At 42.1% G+C, this 15,904-nt stretch overlaps 1 protein-coding gene across 5 annotated transcripts in view; it reads right to left on the bottom strand.

Moving 5' to 3' along the window:
* Positions 1-15,904, bottom strand: part of PTPRG (protein tyrosine phosphatase receptor type G) — a 778,020-nt gene that overhangs the window by 309,555 nt on the left and 452,561 nt on the right. For all 5 annotated transcript variants that reach the window (XM_051852247.3, XM_008260863.5, XM_008260864.5 and 2 more), the window contains exon 3: positions 11,141-11,320. In XM_051852247.3, the coding sequence (XP_051708207.1) occupies positions 11,141-11,320 (180 nt within the window). The remainder of the gene's footprint in view (positions 1-11,140; positions 11,321-15,904) is intronic.

The following is a 15,904-nucleotide window of genomic DNA, read 5'->3' on the forward strand; positions in this document are numbered from 1 at the left end:
TAAAAGACAGGGACTAGACTAATGACCCATTTCTAAAACAGTGCAATTAGTTTCAGTACTTCTCTCTATAAAAGAAGCATTAAAAGCAAGTGAAGGAACTCTGCTCATATAAATCCCTTTTTATCGCATTCAAAACGTAGTTTTTCTCCAACTTCTGAAAAATATACAGTGAATGTTCAATTAGCAGGATGGCATATTAAAGGATAAAAAGAAGTAAAAGCAAGTGTTCTTGTGCCAATTAAACACGCTACAGTGATATTCTACCTTTATTCTGTGTTGTAGAACAGACGCTGCCAAACTTATCCCATGCTGAGGGCCAGTCAGTAAATATTTCAGGCTTTGTAGACCTTGTGGTGCAACTACTTGATCTTGTCTTTATGGCACAGGAGCAGCCAAAGACAAAAGGCAAATGAATGAGGAATGAGGAGCTATGTTTCTGTCAAATTACATTTAATCACGGAAATTTGAATTGGATAATATTTTCATGTATCATGGAATTTTACTTTCCTTTTTATTTCTTCCAATCATTTTCAAATGTGCAAGCAGGCAGGGAGACGGGCATTTTGGGGACCCCCCTCCAATATGTCTTAGAAGGAAAAATATCTAAAATAGTAGATATAATTACATATATAATTTACATATAAAATATAATTTATATATAATAATTTCTATATAAATTACATAATTATATATTATATAAAAAGTTATATGATTATATAATTATTATATATACTTATATATAATAATATAAATATAAATTATTATATATTATATATATCCCATCCTCTGTTGCTTTCCCAGGCCACAGCAGAGAGCTGGATCAGCAGAGGAGCAGCCGGGACTAGAACTGGCGCCCATATGGGATGCAGGCGCTTCAATCCAGGGCTCTTAACCCACTGAGCCATGGTGCCAGCCCCCAGTGCCTAAGTTTTCTTATCAAAGAAGCATGACTCCTGCATTTGGCATCTACCCTATATATAATATAAAATTTATATATAAAAATATATTCTACCAGCATATACCTTTAGATCTAATGTCACGATTTCGAAGCACTAGCTCAGTGGGGTCTTAACTACTGGTGATGATTCTCAGCCTGTTATAAGTTCTCTACCTAACATTTTGCATCCAAAGGACGAAGGCAAAGCATCTGTTGCAATACACCCAGGGACTCAGCATCCTCTTATAAATATTTGATTTTACCTAAATCATTTATGTCTCTGTCAGGGGTCATTTTACTTGTTTTATATGAATAATTAAAAGCATAATTAGGGAACTGTACAATCTGAAACATTAATCTCATTTTTCATTTCATAGCATTTCTCAACAGAGCACACAGCATGCTACATGCACACACACCTCTCCCAAAACAGCTTATGTTTTTGTTTACATATAAAACTGTGGAAGAGGGAACTGCCCCAGCTCTCCTGTTCCCAATTTTCTGGTGGCTACCGGTCACCAGAAACTGACTGCTCTCAAGGCGGTCACCACAGGACACAGGACACAGGACACCGGACGAGCAGCAGGTGAAGAGACGCGGGAGTTCCGGTCTGTCCCCTCAATGGCAGTGAGACCTAAGCAGACTACCTGCTTTCTCTGTGCCTCAGTTTCCACTACAGTGCCCACCTGGCCAGGCTGTTTCAAAGCCTGAACAAAAGTCACAGACTGAAGGGCACTAACATAGCGCCAGGGTCCCTGCAACTGCACACCCTATGACATAACCTATTTAGAGTCAAGGCAGAGTGTGGATGCAGAACAGAAGGGTGTAACTGCATTGTGAGACACTTCGCCACTGTAACACAATACTGTCCTGCCCACAAAATAGAAACTGCCATTAAGCAGAGACGACAGCAAAGGGCAGGTATGGCCCCAAAATAGCACTTGTGATTTGACTCATTCAGTTCACTAAGATGCAGAGTAGGGGCTGGCACGGTGGTGTAGCAGGTAAAGTCGCTGCCTGCAGTGACGGTATCCCATATGGGCGCTGGTTTGAGTCCTGGCTGATCCACTTCCCATCAGGTCCCTGCTACTGCCTGGGGAAAGAAGTAGAGGATGGTCCAAGTCTTTGGGACCCTGCCACCCACATGGGAGACCTGGAAGAAGCTCCAGGCTCTTGGCTTAGCCCTGGCATAGCCATGGCCGTTGAGGCCATTTGGGGGAGTGAACCAACAGATGCAAGGCGTCTCTCTCTGCCTCTCCTACTCTGTAACTCTGCCTTTTAAATAAAAACATAAATCTAAAAAACAAAAACCCACCCAGAGTAAAAAAAAAAATACTTTAATTGGGTTATTTCTATACTTTTGATTATATCACAGAAAAGAAAATCTCAGTTTGGTGCTTGTACAATTCTCCACATTTCCATGATACTCACTCATTCTCCTCCATACCTTTAAAAAAAAAAAGATTTATATATTTAATTGAGAGGCAGAATTACGGAGAGGCAGAGGCAGAGGCAGTGGCAGAGAGAGGTCTCCTATTGCTGGTTTACTCCCCAGATGGCCACAATGGCCAGGGCAGAGCCAGGCTGAAGCTAGGAGCCAGGAGCTTCTTCCGGGTCTCTCACATGGCTGCAGGAGCCCAAGCATTTGGGCCACCTTCTGCTGCTTTTCCAGGTGTATTAGCAGGGAGCTGGATTGGAAGTGGAGAAGCCAAGACTCAAACTGGTGCCCATATTGGCACTGTAGTCAGTGGCTTTACCTGCTACACTGCAGCACTGGCACCTCATTTCCCCTTGTTACTCAAAGGTAGATATTAAATTTGAAGTTAATAACACAGGAAACTGTGATTTATTTTCATAGATTATGTACATATATTTAGCTATAAGTCTATTTGGGCCAAACAGAATTGGTTTTTCCATTTACAGTGCTGACTTTAGAAAGTTTTCTTTTAAAGGAAACTCACTTAATTAAAGTAAAACAAGCAAACTGAAAGAAAAATAGCAAATTAATAGTACTATGGGAGAAATAAATGAAAGCAAGTCTGAATTTATTTGAAATCATAGCAGAAAGGGTGGAAAAATGAGTATGGTGGCAAACAAACAGTTAAAGGCTGCAGAATGATGGTGGTCTAAACTCAACATGTATCAGTGCCCAAAAGTCATAATTTGAAATCCTCAACCTCAGGGTAACCTTGTGCGGAGGTGAGGCCTTGAGCAGGTGATCAAGCCGTGAAGACATCTTCCAGAACGGGATTCGTATCCTTATAAAGGAGGCCTGTGATCTCTGTCCCTTTCCTCTGGGGAGGGACACAGTGTGACAGCATCATCTGTGTACCAGAAAGTGGGTCCTCACCAGATGCCCAACCTGCTGGTGCCTGGATCTTGAATTCCAGCCTCCTGAACTGCAAGAAATCCTGACGCCATCCTGTTTATGGTGTTTTGTTACAGCAGCTTGGACTAAGACAGAGGCATGTGTGAAAGGACTTATTAGAATCAGCTCTTTCCGTAGTTAAACTGCTGACACGGAGGGTACTGAACTCAGAACAGAATGATGGAAGGAGTGGAAGGAGCTGGGGGTTTCAAAATCAGAGTTTTGTCACCTAGTGTCCAATAGGCCGTCCCAGTAGCCTCCCATACACTTTGGGGTCTGGGCTCTGCTGACCAAGAAGCAAAATACCGGGCATGGGTGCACACTGGGGAGCTGAGCCAGCGAATCTGACTTCGCACACTAGACTTGCCATTATCTATGAGAAAACTGATCACACTTCTTGGTGCCTCAGTTCCCATTCTAGAAAACTGGAAACAGATGGCAGCTACTATACAGGTTTGCTAGGAGGATCAACGGGGTTGATGGGTGAGGAATGCTCAGAACAGGAGCCTACCCACAGAAGTGCTGCTTACACAGGCTATTATCCCAGAGAGAGGATCCACAGTGCTCACCAGATCCCCTCTGTGCCAGGTGCTCCCCATGAGGGACTGGGGCAGAGTGAAAGTGAGGTTGCAACTGGAGTATGGAATTCGTTTTCTCCCTAGCTTGAAGGGAGAGTACCTGGCATTCACCGCATTCTTTACAGACCATCCACCAACTGTTTATAGATGAAATTCAACGTGTGTATACAACGCGGGGCTAAAGCAAATGTTCACACCAAAATCTGAGTAAACAGCAGCAGGTGCCAAAAGGTAAAGAAAAATTCAAGGGAGAAAAACGAGCTGCTCACTGTCTTCCCCCATCCCTGCTGTTCAAGGCTGGAACGAAAAGCCTAGAGCTACTGGATTGCAATAGTGAGATATGCCCCCCCCCCCCCCCCAACCACCACCACCTACACAGAATTCCCATGCCTGTCAAGGAGGAACATTTGGGCTCTTGGTGAAAGAGAAACAATCCTGCCAGGAAGCCTGTCCATGCTTCCATTAACTTCCCTGTAGCCACTGGTGTGTGTGTGTGTATATATATATATATATATTATATATATACACATATGTATAAATATATAATTTTTTTTTCAAATAGACAAGCAACATTTACTGAGTAATACTGTGGAAGAAAAGTAGGTAAATCAAATAGAGTTCCTGCCTGCATGGAACCTGTGGTTAATGGGAAAGAGTGCCCCCACAAAGGAACTTGCAAGTGGGACAAGTAGTACCAAGAGAGCGTCCAACTCCAAAAAGAAATAAGAGGCATCAGGACTTGAGGAGAGCTGTCAGAGAGTGGAAGCAGCTACCTTGGCAAAGTACTGATGAGAGGAGCACATCAAAGGAGAAATGACTCACACAAAGGCCCGGTGGTGGTGGGAGGGATCAAGAGGAAGCCAGTGTGACGAGTTAGTACCCAGAGAACAAGATGTGCTGTGAGGCTAGAGAAGGAGGCACAGGACAGGGAGCAGTCTCTCTTTTGTCCCAAGAGAAAAGAGGCATCCTTAATACGGTGGCAAAAAGGGAACAAGAAGAAAAAGAGAGATTGACAGGAACAGGTTAGGGAACTCAGCAGATTATGCTGGCTACTATATGGAGAAGGCCTAGGAGGAAAGCAACACTGGCTGATGATAGAAGCAAAAATTAGGAGACGATTGCAGTAATCCAGTCAGAGCACTGGACATACTGAGTTGCATCAACCTCAGAGAATGAAGAGATGACAAGCCACACGATTATTCAAGGTCTTAGTTAACTCCCTGCCTCAGCAGCATGAACAAGGCGGGCCAGTCAATCTGTGAGCCACATAAGACATGGCAGATGAGAGCCTAGCAGAGGATTTTGTTCTGAAAAACCAAAGGGAGATTAAAAAATGTCCCTGAAAGTTAGGCTTACTGGTTAATCAGGATTCTGTCTCTGCCAAAACTACTTTCTACCAACTAAAGGCAGGGACTGAGGACATGGAGATAAGAGAAAGGAAGTGGAGTTAAGCACACATGGAACAGTTGACAGCATCATCTAACCAGAGAGTGCCACGAAACAGCACCTAAGGAGATCCAAGGTTCAGGCAGGGCTGGAGATGAACTAGATGAAATACTGGATCTTTGAAATCGTGAAATTTAGCACATGAAAAGCTAAAGCACACTTAGCATTTCCCCAAAGAATGCATTCTTCAAAATTAAGCTTCAGTGTTCTTTCTGGGGCAGCCTTGAGCTAACCAGAGACAGCCCAGGGCACTGACAAACACAAGTTGAGCACACCTGACATAAATGATGCTGTACACCCAGATGTCTCCAAACAGCTGCCCACTCAGCTGATAGTCTTCTGCAAACCTAATGCTGGACTCCCTTTGTAAGTCAAGTAACTAATTCATTAGTGACACAAACACAACTCAGAGTTAAAAAGAAAGTTAAAAAGATCGGGGTATGAAGACCCCACACTGGTCTTGATTCATTGTGCCAACAGTTATACCTCTTAAGAATCATTAAGAATTAAGATGGACACGGAGGTAGTGTAACAAAAATGAAGGTGACGATTAAGTGTCCACAGGTTTGGAAATCCCAAGAAAATACACCCAGGGAATCAATTATTTCATTTGTCCAGACCCTGCCCTGTTCAACATCATCAGAGACAAAAGAGGTTTTATTGAAAGGGGGATTTGCTTGCATTATTGCTGTCAACACCAAAATCTGTACACCTTAAATACAACACATAAAAACATTAGGAAAAAAAAAAAAACCTTCAGCTCTCTTCTGTGGCCAGCTATGAGGAAGATAAACAGGAAGCGGGGCGGGGGGAAGGCTTGTTGCTAGCAGGGAGTGACAACAGGCGCAGGCAGGTGAAGAGGTGGACATGCCACAGGAAGGATCATGCCAAGGAAGAGACAGAGAACAAAGGCAGGAGTGAAGGAAACCACAGAACAGTCAAAGCCTGAGTCAGAGCAGATGAAGGCACCACCTGCAATGCAGCATCCCATTCCCTTCTGATCCAGCTCCCTGCTAAGGCACCTGGGAAAGCAGCAGAGTACAGGCACAGTGCTTGGGTCCCTGCCACCCATGAGGCAGACCCAGATGGAGCTCCTGGCTCCTGGTTTTGGCCTGGCCCAGCGTCGGCTGTTGCAGCCATTGGGGGAGTAAAGCAGCAGATGGAAGATCCCCCTACCCTTTCCCCTCTCCTCCTTCTTCCTGTCACTCTGCCTTTCAGATTAAAAAGTCAAAGCTCAAGGAGAGGCGCACAAAGACACACCTAGACTAACAACTAAATAGAAAGAATAGCAAAAGAATAGAAATCTCAAACAGAACAACATGAAGACAATGAAATACACTCAGAGACATTCTAGAATTTTCTTTACCAACCTCAAGACCGTGACTATCATCTGCATGCATTTAACACTTGGGCAACCATGCTAGGGTTGTGGAAACACATCTTGAAAGGGGGCTAAAAGTTAAAGTCCACGTATTTTGGAGGGAAATCAAGAACCATGAAGATTGCCATGGAAAATATGTGGAGTGCCCAGAGTGGCTGCCCATTTCTGTCTCCCAGGAAGGCCCACACTGACCAACCTTGGAAGAGAAGAGTGATTCTTCAGAGCTACATGGAGGTACCAGTTAGCCTGAGCCAGGAACTGCAATGGACAACAGAAGGCACGGTATCTTTCCATCGCATCCATCTTCCTGACCTTGGAGAAGCATTACCCCTGTGTGTGAGCACAGCAGCAAAGCCGTATCTTCCTGTGATGCTTAGCAGGGTTCATACACACAGTCAGGGAATAGCACAAAATGACTGAGGTTAAGATTTTATGTTAATCTCTGTATTAGCTGGCAATTAGTTTGCTCTTTTCTTAGCTCAAGCGTGTGTGCTCTTATGGTGATGCTCTACTGTAAGAGTTCCAAGAGCCAGGTAAAATAAAGTGAATCCAACAGTCTCCTAATTTTTGCCTTAATTTTATGGGCTCAGCAGGACTAGGAATTGGCTCATGACCTACTTATCTACACCTAACCTCCCCACCATCGATCTTCTTTTATTAATTTAGCATCCATTTCCTGAATACATCTGTGCCAGGCACTATGGTATATATGGACAAATAAGAAAGGATATGTAGCCAAAGAAAAAATAAAGTAAACCAATATAAAATGAGAAAATGGAAGTAGCATGAATTATGGCAAATACATTTTCTATTTGTCCTTAGTGTCGGATGTAAGAAAACGTAGTGGTAGAGGGGATCAAAAAAGCCATCCAAATACTTAAAATTCATGGCGGGGTGGGGCATGGCTTATTAACATATATCGGAAGTCTTGAATTCTGATCATTAATCTAGAAGCCAATGCTGGGAACAGCAAGATTATCTTGAAATGTTCTTGATGAATGTATTATCTTTCTATTCCACAAAAATGAAAGAAAGGGAAATAACTTCCGATGAGATCAAATGAGAACTGGCACAACAGACATTTACAGCTCCTCAACAAGAAATAGAGAGATTCTACCTGCCTGGTAAAGAGATTTGAACTAACTTCTAAGAAGTGGGGTAGGTCCAACCAAGTCATATTGATTATGCTGGATTGGATATATAGCACTCTCAGAGGTTAAGACAGATCTGAACACTAAAACTGTTTTATGGGAAAGTTACTGTCTGTATGTAATGGGCTACTTTAAATATTAACTTTCTATATTCATATTTTAATATCTAAAGGGCACAGTCTCTTTTACAGATAAGGGACCTGGAAATTTCCAGCATAAAAAAATAAATATTCCCTCCTGAACTTATTTCCTGGAACTACAAATTTCAAGAAAATATTTTTAAAGAAGAAAAACGTATTGCTTTAAAATTAACGATTTAAGAAAAAGATGGGCTTTTCGGTTCACCAAAGTGTGCAAGATGGATATAAAATGAATGAATGCAATGAAGATAAAGCATGTGGCTCATGATATGTGGATCTTTTAAAGTTTGAATTTTTCTGATGATTGTAGACTCACATGCAATTTTCAGAAATAATGCAGACACCATGCACCCTCCCCAGCCCCATTTCCTCTAATCTTACATTTTTCGAAAGCACAGCACAATAATATGTACTTCAGGAAAAAAAAAAAAAAAAAAAAAAAGAAAGACTGCAATTATCCAGGTTGCCTACCAATACTATTCATGGGGGAAATTATTTAACCTAATTTAGCCATACAACACTCAGCACTACTGTGTACTGTTCAGCTTAATTCAATTGAACCTTCATTCTCCAAAATATTGGAAAACTTATGAAATCATCTGGCATTTTATGATTAGTTTCTAAGTTTGTGCAAGAGAGAGAGATGGAGGGAGAGGGAGAGAGGAAGAGAGAGAGAGAAACAAGTAGATTTCTACATGTAAGTTTCTATACTACTTTCTGACTACTTTCAAAAGATAAAAAAAAAATCTATGTTCTAAATTGCATATAAGTGGTTGTCACCTTTTAAGAACCCCTCCCACACAGTCATCTGAGAGTATTTAGGCAATATTGGCCTATCTAGGATTCTGTTGTGAGGCTTAAAGTGGTAAGTGCAGTTTGAGAAGTATCGAGATTTATTTCAGCTTCTCAGAACGCTGTGCCTCTGAGATCTCTGAGACAGATGTGTTTGTAGTTAGAGAGCTAGGCTCTAAAATCAGGCACAAGCCCTCAGATATGCAACAAGTTGTGGATCACTCCAGGAAGTCAGCAGAGTGACAGAGACTGATAATCAGCTCCTGGAAGACCAAGGTCGTGAATCAACTTGCATTGAGTGAACTCCACACACGTCTAAAACCTGTCATTGGTGATACCAAGCTGAAAGCTGTCACTGAAACGAGTTATCTTTGCAGAAGGCTGTCAAGCGTTGCAAGTCAAGTAGAAAACCAGATCAGAGAGCCCAGCGAATTGCCTTTGGCAGGCTTCTGGAATGTGGCGCCAAGGTGGCACTCAACTCCACGCTCTGATTACACCCAGGGTGGCAAAGTTCTCATCCACTGCATTCAGATGCTCGAAAGAGCAATATTCCCAACACAGTTCTTCAAAGAATACTTGCATTTAAAATATAAAGCAAGACTACAGACAGAGAAACTCCGAAGGGTAACGACAAGCACAGGATTCAATGCTGGAAGGGCAGAGAAGTGGGGATGAAAAAGTGGGGACAAGTAACATTGCTGGTGCACAGGTTTATCCTGAGCAGCTACTCAATGCATAAATAAAGGTGCAGGAGAGGGTTACATGCTGTAAGACAGGAAGGAGAGGGATCTATGGGAGCATCAGAAAAAACCACTCTCAAGTCAAGAACCATGGCACCGAGGGAGTGGGAAGCAATTCTATGAACAAGCTAAGCCAACTCGAAGCAATCAGCCATGAATAATTTCAGGCAAATGCTGGTCTAGAGAAAGAAAATAGATCCCCAGAGCAGCCTGTGCAATCAGGTTAAAGGAAAAGCAACGCTATGACCCAACCATGAATGGGACCAAAGAGCTGAACGTGAAGTCATTTTAGTCTGGCTTGAGAGCCTCAGGCAGTCAAGGCTCCTTAAAGGGAATATGAAGAGTGGTGTGCAGGTGGGAGGGTGTTCGCTCTAATGGGTTAAAGTTACAGGAATCTAAGTACTAAGATGTGTAAAATATCTGTAGGCAGCAACAGAACCACAGGCAGCATGGAGCAGACATATAATATAACATCCCAGCATTTATTTTTACATCAGACATTGGGCACAGCAAGGAATTCTCTGCTACTTACATGAATAATCTATAAACCTATAGTTGCACAACAGTAATTAGCGGGGGGGTGGGGGAGACCTGTGTACTAACAAAGGTAAAAAAGATGATGCATTGGGCTGGCGCCGCGACTCACTAGGCTAATCCTCCACCTAGCGGCGCCGGCACACCGGGTTCTAGTCCCGGTTGGGGCGCCGGATTCTGTCCCGGTTGCCCCTCTTCCAGGCCAGCTCTCTGCTATGGCCAGGGATGCAGTGGAGGATGGCCCAGGTGCTTGGGCCCTGCACCCCATGGGAGACCAGGAAAAGCACCTGGCTCCTGGCTCCTGCCTTCTTATCAGCGCGGTGCACCGGCCGCAGTGCGCTGGCCGCGGCGGCCATTGGAGGGTGAACCAACAGCAAAGGAAGACCTTTCTCTCTGTCTCTCTCTCTCACTGTCCACTCTGCCCGTAAAAAAAAAAAAAAAAAAAGATGATGCACAGCCACGAATCCCCAAACGAGAATGAAGGAAATCAAAGGAAGTGGAAGACCAAATTACTGGTCTGATACAAAAAGGGCTGAGCTAGTTCACTGACACTCTGTTAAAATAAGAAACAGCAACAAAGCGACATCTCAAGAAAGGTAGGAATTTTACTTCTACATGCACATTTGGCACAGCTGCTATCTGACAGAACCTAGTGCAATGGTACAAAGCTCTCTACCTCGACTGCCCAGTGTGACAGCCACTATCTATCTGCATGGGTGGCAGAACACGAGCAGTGCAACTACTACAAATGAAGAGTTGAATTTTCATCTTCCTTAATTTTGAATTAAAACTTCAACTGAAATAAGCTACAGTTGGCTACTGGTTACCACACTAGGTAGGTTTCTAAAGGGCCATTCCATGCACCTGACAGCTATGAACACATTACAACCTCTGGAGGTTAATACTATTGCATTATCTTTCTGTCTAAACCGAGGCACAGAACTCAAAGTCACATAGCTGGTTCTCAAATGAAAGGAGAATTTACGTTAAGGATTTATGGTTAAGGTAAACATCAGAAACATCCAAAAATATTTCATTTCTATCTGCGAACAGGTAAAGAAGCCACAGTCTACCTGTTTTCCCTGTGTTTTTCATCCAGGTTTTGTTAGAGGATTCATTGTCGAAGCCATCAAGTTGCAGCTCCTGGTATTCTTCTCCGACACGGGCATGCTGGTCTGAAATGTCTATAGGAGACTGGTGACGGCCTCCGCAGCTGACACTCGACGTGACCCAGTGCTCAGGACCGTAGGCACCTATTCAAAGAAAGCAACACTTGAATCTTCATGGTTCAAGTAGCAGGAATGAAACAGGCAAGACATTTGGACAGAGCTTGTCACCCAAAGGTTGACGCACTGGAAGCTTGGTCTCAATTACAACTGCACTGAGAAGTGGTTGGGCTTTGATGAGATGGGATCCAGTGGGATGATTGCCCCCATGAAACGATTCACGCTGGTCTTGCAGGAGTGACTGCCTTTAAAGGGGGGTTATTATAAAGAATGAGTTTGGCCCCTCCGTGGTCTCTTGTTTCCCCCTTGCCATGTGACACCTGTGTATGTATGTGTGTGTGTGTGTGTGTTCCTGCACATGCACAGGCTACCCTGTCAACATGTGATGCTATCTGTCATGAGGCCTCACAAGAAGCTAGTGCCCCTACCATGCAACTGAGTTTTGAGAATTATGAGCACAAGAAAACTCTTCTCCTTATAAAGCATCCAGCCTCAGGCATTTTGCTATAGCAACATAAAACAGACAATGACAGAAGCCAAGCAGAACATTTCCCAAAGTACACTTTGCAACATGTCCCCATTCAAAAGTACATCACCATAGTACTGAATACTACGGATCAAAGCCATTCGCTTGACACAGCAAGATTTCAGAAAAATATGTTACTTAAGACAGTTTTGCTCCTGATTCCCAAACAAACATTTGCTGACTTCACCTTTAATAATGATACAAGGAATCACGCAAAAGGGCTGGCAGAACTGCTTGCAGTTTTGAAAACAGTTAAGTAAGTTTCCCAAAAGAAGCAGAGCACTTATTCACACGAAAGTACTTTTATCACTTATTTTGCTACTGTGCACAACATCCTAAGCATACTGTCTTCTTAGCTCTCAGGGATGTGTAAATCGGAAATGAAAAACACAATGAGCAACACGAAACTGGACAAGAGTCATTAGAAACGATGCAGTAACAAGGCAGGTGTTTCCACCAGCTAATTACCAAAGATTTTGCAATGTGGCCAATTTGTACTCCTGAGTGGAGGCACTTGTCTCTCCTCCAGAAGCTGTCTGTCTCTTCCTGGAGACAGGTATAAGGTTACCTTCACGTGGAACTCAGCACTCATATAAATAAGGATACAGAACTAAAGGGAAAAGTGCAATTAGAAAGCACAATTCCAATGGACACCCTCAGACACAGGCATGGAAAACACACTGAATTTCTCTGCTCAATTTGGAAACACAATATTACGGGAGCAATGTCCATGACTCATAATTTTGCTATCTTGCAAATACTTCAGTCTTATTTTAATGCCTGGGTCATTTCCCCTAATTCTCATTTCAAACAGTAAGATAAAAACAGACAATCAGAGGGAACTTCTCCATGGACTGGTCAAGGTCTGGTGAACTGGGAAACATTTTTTTTCTATTAATTTATTTTTCAGGCAACATTTTAAAAGTCAGAGACAAGTACCATAACAGTTTCTAGAAAAAGATAACATCACAATTTTCTGTACTGTAGGACTCTGATTCAATTAGGAAATGTCAAGGGCTTTCTCACTCATGTTGTTTTAACTCTTGGTCAAATACCCTAAGACTATGATAGGTCAATGGGACAGAGAGTGCATCCATGTGTATTGCAGCTGCAGCCAAACTTCATTTTCATCTTGCATCTATGTAATCTGAAGAAGAAGTGGGGTGGGGGTGGGGAGACAGCATAATTAATGGCTTCAATTATCCTGTCCACATTTTAATTTTTCTTCCAGGCACCAAAGAATCTATGAGGGGACTGAAAGTGATTGCTCTATATTTTTTGTGTGGCCAAAATATGAATTTTGGTTGGCTACAACTGGGTCTTTATATACAAATGATGGAAAATAATGTTTTAATATTGCATATGGGGGCTGGCTCTGTGGTGCAGCAGTGCCGGCATCCCATATGGGCACCAGTTCAAGCAGCAGAGAGTGGCCCAAGCCCTTGGGCCCTTGAACCCACAGAGGAGACCCAGAAGAAGCTCTTGGCTCCTGTCTTCAGATCGGCTCAACTCTGGCTGTTATGCCATCTGGGGAGTGAACCAGCAGATGGAAGATCCTCTCTCTCTCTCTTTCTAACTCTGCCTTTCAAATAAATAACAGAAAACTCTTTTAAAAACATTGCATATGTGTGTGTACGAGTGTATAAAATTCTTTTTGGAAATTTTATAGGTACAATAAACTCACACTCAATAGAAAACAATGTCATGAGACATGATACAGCATTTCCAAACACATATAAGGCCAAAGAAATAATAAATGCAAGCCTTCATTTGTAAAAACACAGATGCTTTTATAATTATCCTACTATTAGTAATAATTTAAAGGATACTCTGTATTATCAGAAAAGTACTCATTATTCATATTATTTCTCATAATCTTCCAAACGCAGGTGAAACATAACTTGGCACTCAATAAAAATACAACCACAGTTCATAGTGGTAAGATCCATTAATTCACTGGTAACAATCAGAAGATTTAAGCTGACTACATGCTTGCTCTCACACTTCCACCCAATATACATTCAAGTGCAATTTTAATTGAAACTGATCTTCCACTTCAGATTTTAAATTAATTCTTCTTTGGAGTTCTTCATGCTCCAGACACCACTGCCTTGAAAAAACCCCTATGTCATTAGTGGAGCAAACGGAACTCTCTTCCCAAGCTTGCAGGTATCGATTACCTATTCTCACATGGAAGCTCCACTGCCATTCTGTACTGCAGAAACCTCTTTGGCGTTAAGACACTTTATAAAGGCCCGAGAATTATATCATTAATCATCTGCAGCTGCACACATCTCACAATATTGAATGCTTTGTTTTTCAAACTTTGAATAAATGCTTCCAAGTAAAAAACATGACCCTAAATAAAGGCTGTGGTTAAGGGATACCCAGCTTGGAGAGGGAAAAAAAAAATAATCAGCAAGAAGCCTTCCTCTCTCAGAGATGACATTACCCATCTAAATGAGAAGCCCAAGTCACTTACACGTTGGTCTCCTCTTTACCAACTCTTCCTAAAAACAAGCAGGAAGCTTGCATTTCAGCAGCTGTGCCTACTCTGAACAGGTTCAGACTCTGGCATCACAACTTCACACACAAAGCTATGTTCTCAAAAGGAAAGCAGGAGGGCGGGAGTAGAACCCAGAGAGGAATAGTTTTCTATTTTTTTTTTTCATGCAAATTGTTGAACGATTTACTTAGTATACAGTTAATCTTCTGTATATAAAGTTAATTGAAAATAGATCTTAGTTCTCTGTGAGTGAGATCCCAGAAGAAAGAACTGGCCATCAAAGAAGGAGGTACCTTTCTCTGAAGGGAGGAGAGATCTTCCACTTTGACTATGACCTTGTCTAAATAAGGTTGGAGTTTGTGAACTCAAGAGGCTTCCATAGCCTTAGCAGCTCATGACAAGAGCCTCAGGTGATTCCTGATGCCATAAATAAGAGTGTCAATTGTTAAATCAACAATGAGAGTCACTGTGCACTTACGCCCCATGTAGGATCTCTGTCCTTAAGGTGTTGTACTACGCAAATTAATGGTAAAACTAGCATTCAAACAGTACTTTATACTTTTGTGTGTCTGTGTGTCTGCAATCTGTTCCTACTTTCAAAATGCATAATGCTTTGTATTCCTTAAATTAAAAATATCTTTAAAAAAAAGAAATCAAGGTATAAAAATGTATAAATACTGGAGTTTGTGAAACAAATTGAGCTAGATCTTAGAAAACAGTAATAAATTAGTATAAATAAATACTAAAAAAAAAAAAAAGAAAGAAAGAAAGAAAAAGAAACCACAGGGCAGACTGAGGTGTCAAATGCAATTTCCCATTCACCTGTTAAAAGTCTTCTAGAAATGAGATCTTGATGGAGACATACTGCTAAGCTGTAAGTACCAATCTAACAGCATTCCTCGTTCAACCTGATGACAAATATTTCAGAAAGTTCGATAAGTGCATCTGAAACCCCTGGCTAACAGGTAGATCTCAGAGTCAATGCACCACTGTCAAGCACACACACATCTGTGCTAGCCTGGCACTGGCGTCTTGGTTTCCTTTGGGCTTAAGTATCACTATTGCATTTTATTGTTTAATCCTACATGTCGTACTTTCCCACTAGTGGGAAACTCCATGAGAATAAGTTCCTCCTATGTCTCGTTTCACTTCATGCCGATGCTAGCAAAAGGTCTTATAGATTATTAGACACCAATACATCTTTTGGGGTACAAACAATGAATTGGAATTAGAGATCAAAGAGTCCAGAGCTCTGCCTTCCAATAACACATAGTCTCTATGCATACTCTCTATGCATTACTTTGCTTTTCATTACGCATCTATCTGCTGACTTCTTGTGAAGTCTGCCTCACTCCCTTGGCCTCAAGAGTCAGGATGTCAATTCCAGAAGTACCCCTTTTCTTTACTAACACACTGAATTAATCTACACTGAAAAAGGTCCAAGAAGCTGCCCAAATGCAGTATGCGTGAAAGCCTCTGAGTGCAAATTTAAGAACCCCACCAAGACAAACCATGGTTTTATAAAGAAAAGCTGCAGTACAACTTCTGCTTTCAATGCCTCTTGTGAAACATGAATATT

Source organism: Oryctolagus cuniculus, chromosome 10 (genome assembly GCF_051225735.1).
Source record: "Oryctolagus cuniculus isolate XC-2025 breed Fujian yellow rabbit chromosome 10, ASM5122573v1, whole genome shotgun sequence".
Classification (NCBI taxonomy): Eukaryota; Metazoa; Chordata; class Mammalia; order Lagomorpha; family Leporidae; genus Oryctolagus; species Oryctolagus cuniculus.